Raw genomic sequence first — 21,002 nt, 5'->3', positions numbered from 1 at the left:
GCAGGTTGACAGCGTAGACTGACTTGGCACTGCTGTGTTACGTCTCCAGAGTCACAGTAATGTCATTTTCTGAAACAGTGAAAAATCTCTTGGTAAGATTCTAAACAGGGCTTCCCAGGTGGCTCAGGGACAAAGAATCAGCGTGCCAAGAAGGAGATGCAAGTTCGATCCCTAACCCAGGAAGATCCCCTGGAGAAGAAAATGGCAACTCACTTCGATAATCTTGCCTAGGAAATCCATGGACAAAGGAGCCTGTCAGGGTACAGTCCATGGGGTTGCAAAGAGTTAGACATGACTTGATAACTAAACAACGAAGATTCTGAACAGAAAGAAATTGAATATTCCCTCAGTTTACACGGTAGGTCCCTTTCTGAAAAAAAAAAATTTGAGGCAAACAATAAATCTTTGGATTTATTAGGTTGGCCGAAAAGTCAAATGGAGTTAGTTTCTAGGCTCAGGTCATTATAAACAGATTTTTGTCTGCCTGAATGCTTGTCCGGGCATTGAAAGCCTAAGAGGTTTAGAATAATTCTTCATTAGGTGGAACATTGCAGGGCATCCCTGCTCCCTCAGTATTCAGTTCAGTTCAGTTCAATCGCTCAGTTGTGTCCAACTCTGCAACCCCATGGACTGCAGCACGCCAGGCCTCCCTGTCCATCACCAACTCCCGGAGTTCACTCAGACTCATGTCCATTGAGTCGGTGATGCCATCCAACTATCTCATCCTCTGTCATCCCTTTCTCCTTCCTTCGATCTTTCCCAGCATCAAGGTCTTTTCCAATGAGTCAGCTCTTCGCATCAGGTGGCCAAAGTATTGGAGTTTCAGCTTCAGCATCAGTCAACCAAAACCACACCCTGAAGTTTCCAAATAGCCTCAAGGGGGCAGCAGTACCCTATTTAGAACCACTGCCCTAGCCAATCCCATCCCATCCCAGCGCCTTTCCATCCTGTCCCCATGTAAAGTGTGCACACTGCTCTCTTCCTGTGTCTTCCCTGGACATCCCAGCAGGGTTGCAGACTTCACGTGCTCAAGCAGCTCTTGCTTCTCACCCTTGAGCGCTTCCTCCCGTCTCCCCTGTTTTCAGTCAACAAAGCCACCATCCACCTGTCTGCTTGGTCAGAAGCTTAGGACTCAGCCTTGCCCCGCCCTGTCACCTGGATGGCAGTTCCATCTGTCTTCAGTTAGCCTCCAGGTCCAGCCACCGCTCTTCACCTTCTTCCACCTCCACCAGCATCCCCAAGCCCATCTGCCTCCTTTTGCCCTTGCCTCTTCCCCCTCATGGTCTAGTCTCTGCAGGATGGTCAGAGTGGTCCTTTCTAAGCATCTCTCTCATCACATTGCTTTCCTGCTGACATCCCTCTCACTCTCGTAGGATCCGTCCTGCAGGCTGGCTGACCTGGCTCATGGACTGTGCTGCTCACCCTCTGTGCCCCCTTTTGCAGCCTAGCTGTTCCTCAGACACCCAGAGCTCACTGGCTCCTCCTCTGGGGCCTTCTTCCTCCAGCACCCACAGGTGTCACCACTCACCTACTCCAGGGGTCACCTCGGGTCATCCAGCCCAAGAGGCCTACCCTGACCTCTCTCTCTAAAATGGGCTTTCCTATTATCTTGCTCTTCTTTTTATTTTTTAAAAATATTTATTTATCTGGTTGCACTGTGTCTTAGTTGCGGCACAGGGGATCTTTGATCTTCGTTGCAGTGTGCAGGATCTTTAGTTGCAGCACGTGGGGTCTAGTTCCCTGACCAGGGATCAAATCCAGACCCCCCTGCATTGGGAATGTCGAGTCTTAGCCACTGGACTATGAGGGAAATCCCTCCCTCTTCTTTTTAATCAGCTTCTTTTTTTCTTCATGCACTGATTACCTGAAATCATATTATAAATTTACTCTTTTACTTATTCATTTTCTTAATTCTGAGAATGTCAGCCCCATGAGGGCAGGATTTAGTCTGTCTTTTTCACCATTGTACTCTGGAAGGGCATCTGACACATAGTAAACCCGCAGTAAATATTTGAATATTTAAATATTTGAAACAGATATTCACAGTGCTGGTTCATTATGTGTCAGACACTCTGATCAACGCCAGCCTGAAAGTAGAGTGGGACATAATCCCCATTTGAAGGGACACCCAGCCACGAGGGCTGGCCTTTCTTGTCCCTCAGCCCCTGATGTCAGTTCCTCCAGAAAGCCTTCCATGATACTGTCACCAGTGTCTGTGTGTCTGTCAGAGGTGACTGTCTTTTGTGGTCTCATTTGCTGAGCAAACGTCTCTGCCACTAGGGTTCCCTATTTTGGAGCATGATCATCTTTTTTTTTTTTTTAAACATTTTTATTGAGATAGAATTCACATACCATTCAGTTCACCCATTTAAAGACTACATTTTGGGAAAATAAATAAAATACACATTTCGGGACTTCCCTGGTGGTCCAGTGGTTAAGATACCATGCTCTTAACGTAGGGGGTGTGGGTTGATCCTTGGTTGGGGAACTAAGATCTCACATTGCCAAAAAAACAAATAAAGTATATTTCAGTGGTTTTTAATGAATTCACCGAGTTATGCAGACATCACCTCATATAATTTTAGAATATTTTCATCATCCCCTCAAAAGAAGTCCCACACTCTTTAGTCCTTCCCCAAGCCCTTTATACCCCAGCCCTAGGCAAACTCTAATCTACTTTCTTTCTTTCATGGATTTGCCTATTCTGGACATTTAATATAAATAGAATCATACATTATGTAGACTTTTGTGACTGGTTTTTTTTTCACTTAGCATAATGTTTTTTAAAATGTTCGTCTACAATATAGTGTGCGTTAGTGTGTAAGTCTCTTTTATTGTCACTTGGCATTCCACTGCATAGATATACCACAGTTTATTATTCACAAGTTGGTGGACATTTCGGTTGTTTCTCTTTTTGGCTATTGTGCTGCTGTGAACAGTCATAGACAAGTTGTTTTCGTGGACATTTGTTTTCAGTTCTCTTGGGCACATACCCAGAATTGAAATTGCTGAACCATTTGATAACTCTATTTTTAATGTTGTAAGGAACTGCCAAACTATCTTCCAAAGTGGCTGCACCATTTTGCATTCCCATCAGCATTCTCTCTGAGGATTCCAATTTCTCTACATCCTCACCAACATTTGTTATTGTCTGGCTTTCTTATTATAGTTTTCCTAGTGATGTACAGTGGTATCTCCCTGTGATTTTGATTTGCATTTCCCTGATGCTTAATGATATGGAGCATCTTTTCAGGTACTTGCTGGCCATTTGTATGTATTTGGGGAAAGGTCTATTCAGATCCCATTTTTAGTTGGGTCATTTGTCTTTTATTATTGAATTATAAGAGTTCTTTAAATAGTCTGGATATAGGTCCCTTATCAGGTATGTGATCTGCAAATATCTTATCTCATTCTGTGGATTATCTCTTCACTTCCTTTATGGTGTTCTTTGAAACAAAAAAGTTTTAAATTTTGAAGAAGTCCAGTTTATCTGTTTTCTGGGGGGAGGGGAGTCCCTGTACTCTTGGTATTGTGTCTAAGGTTTTACCTAACCTAAGCATGAAGATTTACTTCCATATTTTCTTCTAAGAGTGTTATGGCTTTAGCAAAGACCTAGGTCTTTGATGCATTTTGTATTAATTTTGGGGTATAGTGTGAGAGAATGGGTCCATTTTCATTCTTTTGTATGTGGACATTCAGTTGTTTCAGCACTGTTTGTTGAAAAGGCTATTTTATTCTTGTTTAATTATCTTGGCATCCTTGTTAAAAATCAGTAGACCAGAAATGTAAGGGTTTATTTCTGGACTTTAATTCTGTTCCCTTCACCTGTATATCTATCCTGTGCCGGTACCACACTGTTTTGTCTTCTGTAGCTCCATAGTAAAATTTTTTTACTCATACGTTATTTCTCTTTATCAAGGTTATTTTGGCTATTCTGGGGCTCTAGCATTTACATGTGAATTTTGGGATAAGCTTATTAATTTCTATAGAAAGGCCAGCTAGGATTTTGGTACAGATTACAATGAATATGCAGATCAATTAGAGAAGTGTTACCATCTTAACAATATTACGTCTTACAATCCATGAACATATGATGTCTTTCCGTTCATCTAGGTCTTTTTCAGTTTCTTTCAGTGGCTCAGATGGTAAAGCGTCTGCCTGCAATGCGGGAGACTTGGGTTTGATCCCTGGGTCGGGAAGATCCCCTGGAGGAGGAAATGGCAACCCACTCCAGTACTCTTGCCTGGAAAATTCCATGGACAGAGGAGCCTGGTAGGATATAGTCCATGGGGTCGCAAAGAGTCGGACACGACTGAGTGACTTCACTTTCTTTCTTTCAGTACTGAAAGTTTGTTCAGTAGTTATCAGGGTATACATTTGATACTTCTTTTGAATTTATTCCTAAGTATTTTATCCTTTTTGATGTATTGTAAGTGAAATTTTCTTAATTTCATTTTCAAATTATTCATTGCTAGCATATAGAAATACAATTGATTTTTGTATATTAATCTTATATCCTGCAACCTTGCTGAATTTGTTTACTAGTTCTAATAATTTTCTAGTGTATTCCTTAGGGTTTTCTAAGATTATGTCATGTGTAAATAGAGACAGCTTTACATTTTCATTTCCAATAGGATGCTTTTTGTTTTTTTTTGTTTGTTTGTTTGGGGGAGCTCTTTGTCTTATTCTTTATCTTAGAGAGGAAAATATCTAGTCTTTTGCTGCGTGTGGTTTTTTTTTTTTTTTGTAGAACCCTTATCAGATTGCGCAGGTTCCCTTTTATTCCTGGTTTGTTGGATGTTTTTATTTTGAAAAGGTATTGGATTTTTTTTCCTGCATCTATTAAGATTATTATACAGTTTTTGTCTTTTATTCTGTTGATCTGGTTTTTGGATAGCAAACCAACCTGAGATGAATTAATAATTTGTGAGTGACTCTTTTCTGCTAGACTGTGGGCTCCACCCAAACTTGGACTAGTATCCCCAGGGTTCAATAGGTGCCTGGTTATGAAGTAATAAGTATTTGTTGAATGAATTAATGAAAGAACACACCAGTATAAAATGATTGAAACGACCATGCTGAGTGCTTCACTATCAGCTGAGTGGAAGACAAGGCAACCAAGACTCTGTAGGTCCCGGAGCCTGAGCCTGCCTGACTGAAAGGCTGACAGCGGTGTGCACGGACACGGTGGGTGACCACCCGGGCCCCTGGTGCACAGCCCTATGAGAGGGTGGCAACAGGAGTCCTGGGACCTGGAGACAGAGGCCGTGGCGGCTGCTGCTGCTGGGATGGGGTGGGTAGGGCGGGTACCCACTTACTCTCCACCCTCCCTCCCGATTCCTCCTCTTCTGTTCGGCCCGCAAAGGCCCAGGGCAGCAAGGACGGGAAGCCCAAGCAGAAGGTGATCATCTCCGACTGTGGGGAGTACATGTGAGAGGGGAGCTGTCAACCTGGGGAACCGGCACCCGAGGTGTCCCGTTGGCAGCGAGCAGGGCTTCGTGTCCTGGCCCTTCCTCGGGGTCAGCGTGGGGCAACTCCTCTGCAGGCACAGCCTGCGCCTCCTCTGGCTCTTCCTCAGGTGTGGCCTTGGGCCCGGGGCTCCCCTCCCCACCATGGACGGCTGTGCATGGCCTTTCCAGGCCTTTGCTGCCAGGGCTTCTCTGGGCCCACCTAGTGTGGATACTGGATGTATCTTCTGGTAAAAGAAATCCTAGTTCTTATACTGCTGCCATGCAGCCAGGTCCCAGGTGTTATCAGAGGTTGCAACTATGACTCACCTGTCCTGATGCAACAGACGACAGACTGTAGCATCCCCTGTGTGGCCTCCCTCCCCTCCAGACTGCCTGAAAAGCAGAAAAGCATCCCCTGGTCTGATCTCTGCAGGCAGCAGCGCCTCTTGTCTTCTCTCTCTCACCTGTTACCAGGCAGGCCAGGTAGATGAGCCAGGCTCCAGTCCTAGCCCTGCACCTGCTGGTCTTGGGCTAACAGGCACTGTAGTCAGTCTCAGCAACCTGTTCACGTGCTGTGCATTCGTTCGACCAATAGAATTGTATCATGGCAGAGTTCAGGGCTCTTCTTTTGCCAGGCCCTGTGCTGGGTGCTGGGGAGACATAAGAAGCCAGAGGTGGTTCTTGCCCTGCCCCTGGTCCACTTGGAAATTGAACTCTGGTGCCATGGTTTGTCACTTGCTCTAGGCTTGCTTCTCACCCTACACCTGTGTTTGGCCAGCCAGGCCACCTCACAGCAACTCAAACGTACCAAGGCTGAGCCCTATCAGTGCATCACTGGGAACCTCCTCCAGGACTGCCCCCTGCTCCCCTGCCGCTGGCTGCTGGTTGTCCGGATCGAGTCTGGATGTTCAGAAACCGCTGGGCTGGGCTCATTCCCTCAGCCTGTGTTCTCATTTTGGGTTTGGCGATGAGGTTGAGTCGCGAGGGTAGGGTAGCCTGCTGGCCCCTGGCCCCAGCACCCCCAGGCCAGATCCTGCAGAGGCACAGCTGCTAGCCCGGCTCTCTGCTTTCACCTGGGGCTTCGTCCTCCGTGGCTGGCTGGGGCCGCTCCTGTGGCTGGGACCCATTGCTGCAGTATCCCAGCCGGGACCCTCACTTCTTAACATAGGCGCCTTCTCACTTCACATAGGTGGTCAGCTGTGGCTGTCAGCACAGGCAGCAGCCACTCAGGGCTGGTGTGATGTCTGAGCGACACGGGGGAGCACTCAGACTCAGCACGGTTGGCCTTGGGGGTGACATACGGGCAGAGAGCAGGCTGGCCTGTGGCCCCAGCAGAGAGGACTGGTCACAAAGCCTGTGAAACAAGGGAAGGGTGGGGGTGGGGTGACTTGGTCACTGTGTTTTCCTGATTGCCCTGGAGAGGTGGGGACCAGCAGACTGGCCGGAAAGGCTGCCTTGGGAGGAACCATCAGGTGGCGATTGCTCACCCTGTCCTGTGCAAGGGCTGCCCCAGAAACTATGCCATGGTGATCACCTGTGAGCCTTGTATAGGTGGCAACCTGAGCCTCAGACCTGGTCCAGGTTTTCTGAGCTACTGGCCAGCCTGGGGGCCATGCCCTCGCTACCTTCCTTCCTTCCCATTGCTGCAGATGATAGGGTTGGGGGCCCACCACCACCCTCTGGGGAGGGAATAGTGAGCCCTGGTTTGTGGGTAACAAAACCTAAGGCAGAAATCAAATGATGGAAGGCTACTGCAAATTATGTTCCCAAGGAGTATTTAATAACAGAAATGTTCAAAATATGTCATAGATCGAATAATTTAGATCACTAAGCAGTGCACAGAGTATGATCCTAACTGTAAAGTAACCCATGTATTATGTAAAAAGACATATATGCCACGGAAAAACGACTGGAATGATTAACAACAGTTGTCTCCATGTGGTGAGATTATGTGTTTCTATTGTTTTTTATTTTCAAGAGCATCTCCAACACATTAATATTTTTGAAAGTGAGGAAAGAGGGCCAAATGCTTGCTCAAGGCTTCCCAGTAAGAACAAAACCCCCAGAAAGTTTCCACTTGAGCCGCACTGCAAGCAGGGCCACGGGACGGGTGGGGGTGCAGTGCTGCCCCGACCTCAGGAGAGACAGGATCAAGCTGTCACTGCCAGCTGGGACCCCCTCCACAGACGGGGCGGTGGTGTGCAAGTCCACACCTCACCCCGGGAGATTACCAAGTTTCTATTTTTTAAGGAAAAGCCCAATGAGTACAGTAGCACCTCCAAGGACACATTCTGGGAGGACTGGGTTTTAACAGGAAGGCACTTAGGAGAAGCCCAAATTTGCAAGTTCATTTAAAATAAGGCCACTAATACTGTTCATTCAGCACATGTGTGCAGAATCAGTGCCAACTGCCCCGGACAGACCTGATCCCCACACTGGCTCCACCAGGGCAGAACCCGTAGCCCATTCATTCTGCAGAGAGGAAGTCACTGTCTCTGAGGTGCTCATGTGGTCCCATCAACACGAGGCACAGCCAGGATTTGTTGCTGGCGGGTCTGCTGGCTGCCACAGCTACCCTCTCCTGTCATCGCCTCCTTTCCTATGAAATTGTAGGGAACTTTTTGAAGCATGTCACCCACTTCCCTACATAGGAAATAAGAATAGGGCTTTGTCCAATGAGCTGATGTCTGGGCCAGGCTGGCTGTACAGTCATGAGGATGTGCTTAGGGTGAGGTGGACAAAGCAGTGCCCTCCACAGCATGGGCCCCAGGCACCGCTTCCTTTGTGCCCACCCTCCACATCATCTTTCACTTTGCTGCCAGTGGGCCTGAGTTGATTGCCCTTATTTATGCTTCTCATGTGCAGCCTTAAATGTGACCTGCACTGCCAAAGGGAACCAGGTAAACGAGATGGCCCTAGTAACTAGCCACTGCCACCTCATCAGCTTTGTCTTTAATTACCTCCCTCCTCTGAAGGCTTTTCCTGTTGGATTTCATTCGGTGGCCAAGTGGATGGTTGAGGGTGCTAGAAGTGTCAGGAAGGCCACAACCACTGGACTCCTGACTTTACTGCACGAGAAGGGAGTCACGTCATGATCCTTGTGTTCCTTATGTTCCGCACCTCCGATGGGCAGGGCAGTCACATCTTCAAAACATTCACTTTGTAAATTTTCCTGGTGCCTCAAACCATACCAGGTTATGTGCTTAGGCAATGAAGAAACCTAACACTGACATCTGTCAAAAGTTTCCAGGCTTCCACCGCCCATGATGTTGGGAGGAGAGAGCTCTGAATGAGGCCCTGAAACAGTCCCAGGGCACTTAGACCACATCTTGGCTCTGGGAGAGGAGAGGCCCAGAGTTGTAGGTGGATTCTCCAGCCAGAAGGGCCGTGGGAGATGTGAGAATCCTATGTATGTTCTTATGTCAGAGACAGGAAATTGAAGCCTGAATAGAAGGGCATTTGCCCAGACATCAGGCAGGTCAGTGACTGAGCTGAAGCCAGAATATGGGTCTACTGACATTTGTGCTGGTACTTGGTCCTCTTGCTGCCAGCCTGAGGTCAAAGCCCCAGGCCAAAAGGGAGATCACCGTCTTCCTGTGTCCATGGAGGGGTCTCTTCCTGTGCACTGGCTCCCAGAACGCCTCCTAGGTCCAGGCGGAGGGGCTGCTGTCCTGAAGCAGAGCCCCCTCCTCTACCCCTGCTGCGCTCCCGGAGCCCCTCCAAAGGGCACAGAGTGAACTCCAGGGGTGTCATCCTGGGCTGGGCCTGTGGGTTGGGGCAGCCCCAGGATCTGCTTTTAATGATATTTTGGGGTTCAGGCAGCTGGGTTCTGTCTGGTCCACCAGGTAAATTACAGGCTTACCAAGTTAGAAATCAAATAAACACTCCAGGTGGCCGCTCCAAGCAGAACAGTGGTTTCCGGGAACCTCCCGACCCTGCTCGGCCTAATTGCCGCCTGTCATTCGCCTGGCACTGGGGCCTTTTCTTTGGCTCACAGGCCCCAAGAAACAGGATGGGGTTCCAGGGCACAGAGGGTGACTCAGACTTGGGTGATTAGCCTGTTGTTACCTCTGGGCGCTGGCTGACGCAGGGCCCACCCTTGCCCTGTGCCTGCGTGCCCTGGATTGCTCCTCAGCACGGCAGGAGGGAAAGCAGTAAGCTGGACTCAGGGCTGCTGGCTGCCTGGAATCGCATGCTGAGCGCCTTGAGGCCCTGTTCAGGGTCCGTGGAAAATGGTGACTGATGGCCGTGGGCAAGGGGCTCAGCTGTGACATCTGTGCTGTCGGCCTGGCCCTCCCTGTAGCTGTGCCCTTGTTTGTGCTAAGAGTTCACGTTAAGTGCAAAGCACCACGCAGAGAGATGGAGGGACCTGGAAATCTCCAAGGTTCATTGCTTCCCTGGGGGCCACACCTCTTCCCCAGGCAGGAGATGTTCCCACCTGGTTCACCCCTAAGCAGAAGGCCCACTGTTCCTTCCCAAAGTGCTAACTGCCTAAAGGCCAAGTCAGGAACCACTAATACACTACACTGGAGCATGTGAACCTCTGACTGCGCTGTGCTGGCAAGGGGCAGACCCACACCCAGACCCGTGGTGAGTGGGGCAACCCCCCCGGCTGCTAGCCTCAGGCTCCAGGTGCTCGCAGACCATCCCGGGTCCCACGCAGTTGGAAAGGTCTGGCCAAGGACAGGTCCTAAGATGGGACTTCTGTGCTGACCGCAGCCTGCATCAGCCATGTGGGGTTGGGTGGGACAGGCTACCACACATCCCAGGGCAGGGGACAGAGGGCCTGGGGAGGACCAGCCCCTGGCAGGATGTGGGCAGGGGAGGGGGCCCTCGCTGCCGCCCTGCCTGAGCTGGGACGGCGCTGGGAGGGTCTCTGCCTGAGCTGTGACGGCGTTGGGGGGTCTCCGGGCCCCCGCCCCCGCGGAGGGCTGGCCGGTGGAGGCGGGGCCTCAGTGGCAGCCGCAGGCGCGGACCACCATGTTGCGGTGCTTGCGCAGGATGACGTTGTTGCTGCTGTCGTAGTAGAGCACGGAGGTGGCGCTCAGCTTGGTGGGCGCGCAGCACGCCTTGGGGACCGCGTCCGGCTTCAGCAGGTGCACCTGGCGGGGAGGGGGCGGGGGGCAGAGGCGTGAGAACCTCGGGCTCCTCCCGGGACCCCCGTTCCAGCGCCCAGCTCCTGCCGCCTGGGGCTCCGCCGCTGGCCCCTTCCCAGCTCCATCTCCTCCCCGCCCCCTCCCCCCGCAGCCCGGGCAGGCGCTGGCCTGAACTCTGCCCCGGCCCCGCCCCCTTGATGCCCCCTGCCCACTGCCCTCAGGCCCAGACTGAGCACCAGGGGCTCCTGCCACAGCCCCTCCCCTTAGATGGGAGGGCCCTGACCCTGCGGGTCCCTCGCACCTGTGCCAGCGCCGGCCTCCCCCTCCCCACCCCCTCTGCCCCTCCTTCCCTGATCGCTTCTGTAACATTCCGCATTGTGTCTTGCCCGCATGAGCTGTTTCTGGTCCATCCGCCCCTCCAGGCTGGGAGCTGGTGAAGGTCCCTGTTACACCTCTTAATGCCCAGACTCCCAGGCTCACCCTTGGGGTGTCCAACACCATTGTTTCTCAAAGCACCTCCACCCCTGTAACAACTTCAGGCAGGGATTGTTCTGGGCGGATGACCGCTGGGGGCACAGGGGCCAAGTCACCTGCACAGTTGCTTGGCTGAGGCTGCACACAAGGCTGGGACCCGACTGGGGAGGGGGCCGGGAGTCCGTGCTACCCTCCTGCAAACAGCTCTACCCCTAAAAACAGCCCTTCTGAGGGAGCTTCTGAAGCCTCCACACAAATATTTATGCAGGGACAGGCCCTGAAGGCACCCCCTTTCCCCCCCCCCCCCCACTCAGTCGGGGCCTGAGAGAAAAAGGAACCTGTATCCATCCACCAGGACTTCCCAGCCTTCATGGGAGACTGCTGAGCAGGACCTGGATGAAGCCATCTGAAGTGGGGGTGAATGTCAGGCACCCTGGCCCCTGGTCCCCAGAGCCCAGCCTTGTCCTGGGAGCGTCAGCTTGGATCCAGCCTGCTGCCAGGACTGTCAGCCAGGCACCAGACTGGCCTGGGGCCCAGAGGCCTCTGTGGGGATGTCCAGCCAGACTGGGCTGTGGGGGCACTGCTCCCCAATTTCCCAGTCTCCACCTGGGGTGGCTGGGCTTGGCTTTCAAAGGCCCACGTGAAAGAAACCAGGTGGCACTGCCCACCTGCACCACCCGTGGAGGCTCTACGTGGCTCGAAACCTGGGAGGGCTTTTCCTAGGTTGGGACAGCACCACAGGGGCGCAGCTGTTCTGAAAGTCCATCCTGGACCAGGCTTCACCAGGTGATCAACAGAGAGGACAGCCTTTGCTGTCTGTACCAAGAGACTGATCTGGCGTCTGATGTGCCTTTCCATTCACGTCACTTTAGAGCCACGTGGCAGACCAAATCAGAAGCTCTGAAACTTATTGGCTGTGCATCATTCAGGAAAAGTCATGCCTCTGTGGACCTCAGTTTTCTCCTCTGCCAAATGGGTATAATGGTGCTTTTCTCCCTCCCAACACAAATGTATTTCAGACACATGCCTTGTGCCAGCCCTGCCCAGGTGGAAAATACAGAAATGTCTCAGACATGGTCACCACTTTGATCCTCAGCAGGACAGGGAGGGAGACAGGGGAACATTCCAGCAAACACCCAGGACCCCCGAGAACAGTACAATGGTCACAGCAGCTGTCCTCGCTCTGGGAGACTGACGCTGGCTGGGAAGGACCCAGAGACAAGGCAGCAGGCCGAGCAGGAGCTGGCCTGGCCTGGCCTGGGGCGGACGAGGAGGCCCTGGGCAAAGGCAGGGAGGCAGGGCACTGGGACGTGGGCTGGGGGACGTTGGGGAGGTGGGTAGGCCAGTGAGGGGCCCCGAGTCACAGGCCCAAGGCTCAGACCTCCCCAGGGATAAGGGATGCCACGGGGAGGTTCTTGGCCCAGAAGGAGGTGGTCACCTTTGTGCTTTAGTGCGACCCTCGCTGCTGCATGGGGAATGTGGGGGGTGAGGCTGGAGGGACCCACTTCCTGCTCTTTGGCCCAGGACTCCCCAACCACCATCTCACTCGCTCTCTTCCACGCAGGCTCCTCTTCGTCCCCAGGCCTCTCCCACCTCCACTGTCCCCCCAGAAAATCTCTTCTGTTCTCACGACTCAGAGACTCCAGACTTGCACCCACTGCCCCCAACCTCTCACGTAGGGTCCTGCAGGGCCTCACACACGTGGGGATGGAAGCAGAACCGCTGATTCCCTCCAATCCTTTCTTCAACCCAGCACCTTCGCTGCCCCCTCCTCGTCCTGGGGGAGGGTCTCACCTGGAGGCCTGGGCTCCTGCCCTCTGCCTCCACCATCCACGTCTCACCCCACCAGGTGCCTGGTCCTCCTGCTGGGACCACAGCAGCTCCTCACTCCTCCCTGCCTCCTCCACCCTGGACCCCACAGTCTGTCCTCCTCCTGCAGCTGCCAGAGATGCTTCCAGAGAGTGCCCAGACCAGGCCCTGCTTCTCTGAAATCTACTCCAGCCCCTCAGTTTACTTGGGATTAAATCTACCACCTGTGGGAGAGGCCGTGCCGCCCAAACATCACCTCCGTCCTCCTCCCCTCCAAGCCAGGGTCCTTGAGCCCTCTCAGCTCACCCCAGTCTTCCCCTCCTCAGGGGACCCACTGTGTTGGCTGTGCTTTCTTCTCCTGTTCACTGACAGCCTACCCAGAGGGCAGCCACTACCTTGACAGCACAGAGCACAGAGCTGGCGCTCCCTTCTGCTGACTGACAGCTCGGGGGCTGAGGGGCGGGGCTGCTGCAGAGCCAGGGGACCAGTCCTGGGAGGGGCAGTGCCGTCATCACCCTGTGCCCCCCTCACAGGGCAGAGAGAAGCCCACACACGGCTCATCACCCCGAGATTCTGCAAGGAAAGTGGCTCCTGGGGGAGGGGGTGTCCAGCAAACCCCACGTGACCACTGGGAAAGGAGGCATTACCGGGCTTCCAGGCTGCTTTCTTAATTCACTTATTCTCACTCTGACAACACTTTGAACAGCCTCTAACTAGAGTGCCCAGGTCAACATTCTAGAAATAAGCCTCAGCACACAGACACACACAAACCACTGCACTTAGCAATAAGCAGCCTCAACCTTGTTCCTACTAGAAACTTCCAGCATTTAAAGTTACCCCAGACACTAGGGCATCAGAAGCCCTAAGATCTGTAGAAACACAAAGAGCAAGAGGGACCCGGAAGAAAAGCAACAGGAAAGGACCGGGAGGGGAAGCCGAAGCCAGAAGGGCACAGGGCACGCCGTGACTCTCATGCAGGAAGAGAGGACAGAACTTCCACGTGTAACTCAGCCTGACCCCCAGGGTGTGTGTCCCACAGGAGGCCAAACTCGGCAGTGAACGCGGTGCACGTGTGTGACCTGGGGCACGGGTAGTTACGTGGGATGCCCACCGGTCATGAACGTGCCGTGCCTCGACCACCAGCAGGCAGGCCCACCCCATGGATGTGAATGACCCCATGTGCACGTGGAGTGCACAGGTGTGTATGTGTGCACACCAGCAAGAGCCTGCTGCACGCTGTTCAAGTGCATGGGACGCAGGGTCTCCATACAGAGTGGCCATACAGGGGCCCGTCTCTGTCCGGCTGTGGGATTCCACTGCACGTGCAGGCAGGCAGGTTTCCACGTGAAGAAGGCTCCCTGACACAGCAGTCCACCGTCACCTCCTGCCTGCACGGCCCCCTCCCCAGGGCGAACCTCTCCCCCAGGTGTCCGGGCAGGAGGGCGCGGTACTGACCAGGGACTGCAGGATGGCGTGGTTGGTGGCGTTCATGCAGGAGTCCAGCGGGAAGGAGCACTCCCCTTCACAGTAATAGGCTGAGTAGCCTTGGGGGGCGATGACCCAGTCCTGGGGGGTAGTGGGAGAAGGTGAGTCCCATCCACGTGCCCTCCCAGCCCTTCATCCAGCACCTGTCACAGCACCACTCAGGGCTGCTCCCTCTCTCCCACAGCGTCAGGACACCTCCCAAGGCAGAGTGCCCCCCATCCCAGGTCAGACATCCACTGAAGTCCCTCAGTGGACTGAGCTGGACACAAGCTCCGTCCCCTCCATGCGCCATCAGCGCACAGCTGCGTCCTTCCCCGCCGCCCCCAGTCACAGCCCCGCCAGAGGCACTGCCCACCCTGGCCTCAGCTTTCCTGCTGCAGCTCGGACATTTTATGGCTGAGGACTCAGTCTCCGTATTCATGGTTTTACACAACAGCATTTCTCCCTTTAGAGAACTTGGAAAACACAGAGGAAAATAAAGACAGTCAAAGTTCTCCGTGGGTCTACCTCCCCTGGGACACACTTGCGGTCTCCAGGTGGGGAAGGTCGTTTAGGAAAGGAGGAGAGTCGGGACTCACCAGCCAGCCCAGGTCCTGGAAGCTCACGTACAGCTCGTGCCGACGGCACACCTGCCGGCCGTGGGAGCCGTGGACGTCGTCTGCAGGGACACGAGGGGCAAGGGCTTTACTGGGCTGCTGTTCCCAGGGCGGGGGACGCCATGACGCGCACATTTGTTGAATAATAAATGGTGGGAAACTAACCCATTTGGTCTCCTAAAGCCCATGTCTGCAGCTCTGCTGGTGCCATGACCCAGTTCAAGAACTTTCGATGGCTCCCTCTGGTTGCAGTCACCCCACACTCAGTCCAGCCTCCCCTGACTTTCAGCCTGTGGGGTCCTGATAATCCAGGAAAAGCCCCAGGGGCCCTTGGCCATCCAGCAGCCTTTTCCCCAGAGTCACCCTGACCTCCCCCCGCCTCTCCTGCCATGCCCATTCCACAGGACAAGTGCTCCCACTGAGGTCAAGCAAAGGCTGGCTCCCATGAAGGAAAGGGCCCCTGGTGGCCTTGATCCTGCGGGGCTCGGCCGGGGGGGTGACCTTCACACAAACGCCTGGACCCTGCAGGGTGCCAGGGGCAGCACCGAGAGCTGCAGGGGCCCCTGGTTCTGACAGAGACCAGGGCGAGGGCTGCTGAGGCCCCGAGGGCAGAGAAGGGACTTTGGGGCAGCGGGGGCAGCAAGGGTGGATGCTCAGAGCCCTGGAGACTGTGGGGCGGTCGCTCCGCAGGGGGCAGGGCAGAGGGTGTCAGGAAAGGCAGTGGGGTGACCGTGGGCCTGACCGCGCTGAGGCCAGAGGGGCTCCATCCCCACTCCGTCCCCAGGCTCACCGAAGATCCCGGGCAGTCTGTTCGGGGGCGGCAGCTCGTTGGTCCTTTTCGGCGGCCTCCTCTTCAGGGGCCTCGCTGCCCGCGGGGCTCGGGCGGGGCCCGGGCAGGGGCTCGCCCTGAAAAAGGTGACCACGAAAGGCTGTTTGGAGCGCGGAGCCTGTCGCCCCAGCAGACCGGCCAGGCCAGGATCCACGCTGCGCCCTGAGATGGAGAGAGCAGAGAGGGGTCACTCGAGGGCGGGCGCTACGCGGGGACAGAATGGGCACCTCTCTGGGCCGGCCAGGAGCTCGAGGAGCTCGAGGAGCTCGAGGAGCTCGAGGCTGAGGCCTCGGGGACCCACGGGGCCTGGTTTCCTCCTCTGAAGACCCGAGTCCCCAGTCCAGCCCCCACCAGTCAACCTCCCTGCCCGCTCTCCCCCCCCACCCCCCTGCCCGCTCTCCCCCCCCGCCCCCCTGCCCGCTCTCCCCCCCCCGCCCCCCTGCCCGCTCCCCCCCCCCCCGCCCCCCTGCCCGCTCTCCCCCCCCACCCCCCTGCCCGCTCTCACCCCCTCCCCCGCCCGCTCTCTCCCCCCCCCGCCCCCGCTCGCTCTCACCCCCCCACCCCCCTGCCCGCTCTCACCCCTCCTACAGCCCTGCCGGAGCGGGCGCGTCTAGGGGTGGGGGGGGCCTCGGGAGCCCAGGGTCAGGATTAGTGAGGATTGAGGGCGTCTCTGGGTCTCTGGCCGTAACAGCGCTTTACAGCTGTCAGTCAGTTCACGTGAGGCTCTCGGCCGGTCTTCACGGTGACCCTGAACCCATCATTTCACTGAAAAACAGCCGCTCAGAGACGGCCCAGAGCCCCACTGCTGGGGACTCTCAGAACCAAGGTTCCCACCTCTGTCCTGGGGCTCGAGCTCCCACCCCATCCTTTCTGGGGATCAGTGTAGGAAGGGGTGGACTCAGTGCTTGCTCTTCTGAGCACCGCCCAAGAGCAGGCTGTTCACGTCCCCTGAAGCCCCCAAAGGAGACCCCAGGCTCAGCCGGCAGAGACACTTACCCCAAGTCCCAGAGTCGGGTTTAAACACGTGCATCTAATCCCAGAGCCCAAGTTCTTGCCCCTTTATGTCCTTAGCCACCAGGTTTGTGGTTTAAAAAGGAGGAAAAAGAGAAAAGGCTGCGGGCAGAGACATGCTTGGGGCCTCAGTCTCAGAGCAGTGACACTTGTAAAAGTGGAATTTTATTCGTATCAGCTTAAAGCCTGAGGATGCAGGAAAAACACACTGATTATCCCTGGAAAAGTCAACTCCACCAATAAAACTATATTCCTGTACCTCTTTGTATTCCCAATGACCTCTTTTTTCTTGTCAAAGCAAGGTAATGACTGTACAAAAACTTAGAAAAAATATCACCCATAAATCCCTCCCCTACTCCAACACAACATTTTCATTTTCCTGGGATATTTTCATATGTTAATTTAAATCGTGAGCATAACAAAGAATTCTGTATTTACTCCCAACTTTTTTTCCACATTAACATTTTTCTCCATTGTTAAGTCTTAACTATGAACATTTCAAATGTCTTCCCTTGTGGCTCAGCTGGTAAAGAATCCATCTGCAATATGGGAGACCCAGATTTGATCCCTGGGTTAGGAAGATCCCTTGGAAAAGGGAAAAGCTACTCATTCCAGTATTCTTGCCTGGAGAATTCCATGGGGTCGCAAAGTGTCAGACACGACTGAGTGACTTTCACTACTTTCACTTTCTTGAGAAGATATAGCTTAATATTTAGATACTAGTTCATCTTTAGACATTTAGGTTATTTACTGGTTTCATCATAAAGATTAGAATATGATAGAATGTCTTCATTTCTTTCCTTGTGGTATTTTTAAAGGAAATATAACATAGTTATGTTAAAAACAGGCACATGACTACAGGTTATGTTTCCTAAAATACAGAACCTAGCGTTCCACTTCCATGTACACTTCACCCCAGTGTTGAAATAGTGATGCACAGCCATATATACACATGCAAGTATATGTATGTGTACACACATGTGCATTGATACAGTGAGTGTACATATATACACATACATAAAAATATGTGTTCCATTAGTGAGTCTCATGATCCTCTACTGTACATTACAAGTCAAGGACATTGACTGCCCCAAGCACAGCCTGGCTCAAAGGTCAGTCCTTAAACATCTGTGGTTATCCCCAAGTCCAGGGGCCAGAGTTGACTGAACAACTAATCAACCAGAGACTAACTATGACCTATGACATCACCTGCCACTATATGCACTGGGCTCATCATCAGAGCTGCCACTCGGGAATGACCCTGCTGAGACAGGAGCTGACACTGAAGAGGCCCAGGGGGAAGCCATTCGGGGAGTTTGGGTCACGACAAGTGAGGGTCACAGGAAGAGCCGGCCCGTGAGGAGGCGAAGCCACAAGACACACAGCAGCTCCTCCCCAGAGGGAAGGGCCCCGAGGGCACCAGGAGGTGGCCAAGGAGTGACATAGGCAGGCTCATGGCTGTCATCCATGCAGAACTGGAGTGGAGCTCCATGCCCAGCGGACATGTGGGGTGGCCTTGGCCCAGCAACTCTCCGGGCCTGTGTGTGCAGCACCCTGTCCTGTGTGTCCCTGGAGAGCCCTGTCCATAGACAGGCCAGGGAGACCCTGCGTGACCCAAGGCTGGGACCACTGTAGGCTTCTCTTTGTGCAACTGTCTGGTATTGGGGTCTCCTGGGCACAAAGAGTTTGGGTCACAGGGCAGCCCTGGACTGTCAAGGTGGTGGCGCCCAGGCTGCCTGGCTCTGGCAGGACCCTTTCGAGAAAGCAGAGTGGACACTCCAGGAGCCTCTGGGGCCCAGAGTCCCCACTCTAGACCTTAGCTGTGAGGGTGCCGGCAAGCATGCCGTCCTTTTGCAGGGGACAAGGATGTGTGGCCACGCCTGGAGATGGGGGCCACACTGCGGCCTTCCCTCCCCCACTGCAGGCCTGGATGAAGATGCTGCTCTTCTGGGCCAGGGGGCCCCCGACATTCCCAGCCTCCCCCCATGTTTGGATCCTCCCCATCAGGGCCTGGATGTCATGGTAGCTCCCCTGCCCATCCCATCCCTAGGGACTCATCCCTCTCCCCCTGGGCCAGGCCACGGTCACTCTCATCCCTCCCCAAGGCCTCTTTCTGCCCTGGGTGCCACCTGAGCCTCCCTGCAGCCCCTGCCCACCCTCAGCCTGCTGCCATGGATGGCACCCTCGTGCCGCGTGTTGAAGGGCAGTCGGGGTGCCTGGGGGCCTGGGAGGGAAGCCAGCTGTGGCCAGGAGCACGCCTGGGGGCCTGAGAGGGAACTAGCTGTGACCGGCCGCCTTTTGTCCCGCGGGTTGTTTCCTCACCAGGAGAACTAGGAACTCAGCGCTTCTCCTTCTTCCTACTGTTGAACAGCCCTCTCACTGCTCTGCTTCTGGAAACCTCTGCCTGTCCTGGCTGCTGCTGCTGGAAGACTCCTCCCAACACCCAGGGCAGTCAGGTCCTCGGCTCCAGAAGCCCCGGAAGGTGCTGCACCGTCCCCCCAGTGACGCCCATCCCCTGCCCGCCTGCTGACAGTCCCGACATCCTGTGGCTGTCCCTTCAGACGCACTGTCTCTACTGCAGGATCTGGGCCTCCCGCCAGGGTGAGGCTCCAGGGAGGCCTCTCCGAAAGGCCTTCCTCAACCAGCTGGAGCTTCGTGTTCTTACCCACGAGCTCCTGTGCAACCCTAGGGCCACATTGAGAAAGCGTGAGCTCCACAGCAGGCTTGTGTTTGAACCCTACACACAAACACACACACACGTATTTTCTTCTGTTTAGCTTGTGAGACTGTGGATTCAGGATGAAGTACCTCTCTGCCCCTCTCGGGTTTCAAGGGAATATGAACAAAAGGCTGGTTTAGGCTCTGTGACAGAGTGGAAGGGTATAGTGTCTGATCTGGACAACATAGGAACACTATGATTTGCGATGAGAAAACCTACTGAAGTCCATCGGTCAGGTTTCTAGAATCCCTCCTACCTAAGTCACAGCCTTTGGCCACACACGGGCAGACTGTTTATTCAGAGGAGACTTCCCTGAGGAATGTTAGCACTCACAGTCTCTCCCCCTTCAGAGGCCCCTGTGACCAGTTTACTAGCTGCTTAGACAGTCTTCTTCCCTTCTAGAGACATCCATGTAGCTACAAGAAGGAGAAATGTGGGAGGCAGAGGAGGTGAGGCTACATGTAAAAGAGAGACAGAATGAAAGGCCCTAGAAAAAAAGTCAGAGGGCCAAAGGAAAAACATCTTTCATTCAGACAGCATTTCTCCTGACCACAAAAAAATTCACATTTACGCAGATTTTCATGGTTCTAGTAAAACAGTGCCTTACTGCAGACTTTGGATGTTGTTCTATAATAGGGGTAGGGCAGGCACAACCTAATCAGCCCTGCTCAGCCATTGGTCAGCACTGCAGTGGGCCCCATACCCAAGCGAGCAACTCAAGGAGCTACCATTAGTGATTCCACTAAGCCATTGGTCAGCACTGAAGTAGGCCCCGCTCACTCCCCTTCCTCTGTATAAAAGGAGCCCACATTCGGACTGGGACAAGATAGTTTTTTTTTTCCTAAGACACTAGCTAGCCATCTTCTTGATCTGCTAGCTTTCTGATTAAAGTCGTTCTTGCTTGTCCCAACAACTTGTCTCCTAATTTATTGGCCTGAGCAGAACTAGCTTGGGCTCAGTAAAAAATTTTGGTGAGCCAGCCAGGAGCCTTGATGCTTGCAGCTAGCTGGCCCCAGGTGGGGTATTTTCTGGTAAGGCCTTAGGAGCTCCTGGGGCCACTTGTCCTGAGGATCTTCCCTTCAAGAATTCCCTGAAGTGGCCCTGGCTGCCCCCATGCATGGCAGTTGGAGCAAGGAACTGACATTCAGGAGGCAACAGGTTCCCTATACCAGCTTCCCTGATAGCTCAGTTGGTAAAGAATCCACCTGCAATGCAGGAGACCCTGGTTGAATTCCTGGGTCGGGACGATCCACTGGAGAAGGGTTAGGCTACCCACTCCGGTATTCTTGGGGTTCCCTTGTGGTTCAGCTGGTAAAGAATCCGCCATCAATGCAGGAGACCTGGGTTCAATCCCTGGGTTGTGAAGATCCCCTGGAGAAGGGAAAGGCTATCCACTCCAGTATTCTGGCCTGGAGAATTCCATGGACTGTAAAGTCCATGAGGTCGCAAAGAGCTGGACACAACTGAGTGACTTTCACTTCACTTCATGTTAATTCCCAGGCACAGGGACCTGGTTTGGTGTCACCATTTAAG

At 53.7% G+C, this 21,002-nt stretch overlaps 1 protein-coding gene across 1 annotated transcript in view; it reads right to left on the bottom strand.

Annotated features, from left to right (window-relative positions):
• Positions 1–7,208: 7,208 nt before the first annotated feature.
• LOC101120626 (bone morphogenetic protein 8B) overlaps positions 7,209–21,002 on the bottom strand; it is a 43,270-nt gene continuing 29,476 nt past the window's right edge. The window contains exons 4-7 of the mRNA XM_015091655.4: positions 15,701–15,901; positions 14,893–14,972; positions 14,285–14,395; positions 7,209–10,552 (exon numbers count right to left, since the gene is read on the bottom strand). Coding sequence (XP_014947141.3) covers positions 10,403–10,552; positions 14,285–14,395; positions 14,893–14,972; positions 15,701–15,901 — 542 coding nt within the window. The 3' untranslated portion in view covers positions 7,209–10,402. The remainder of the gene's footprint in view (positions 10,553–14,284; positions 14,396–14,892; positions 14,973–15,700; positions 15,902–21,002) is intronic.

Source organism: Ovis aries, chromosome 1, assembly GCF_016772045.2.
Source record: "Ovis aries strain OAR_USU_Benz2616 breed Rambouillet chromosome 1, ARS-UI_Ramb_v3.0, whole genome shotgun sequence".
NCBI classification, from domain to species: domain Eukaryota; kingdom Metazoa; phylum Chordata; class Mammalia; order Artiodactyla; family Bovidae; genus Ovis; species Ovis aries.
The sequence above is the reverse complement of the archived record's forward strand: the minus strand, read 5'-3'. Positions and strand labels throughout refer to the sequence as shown.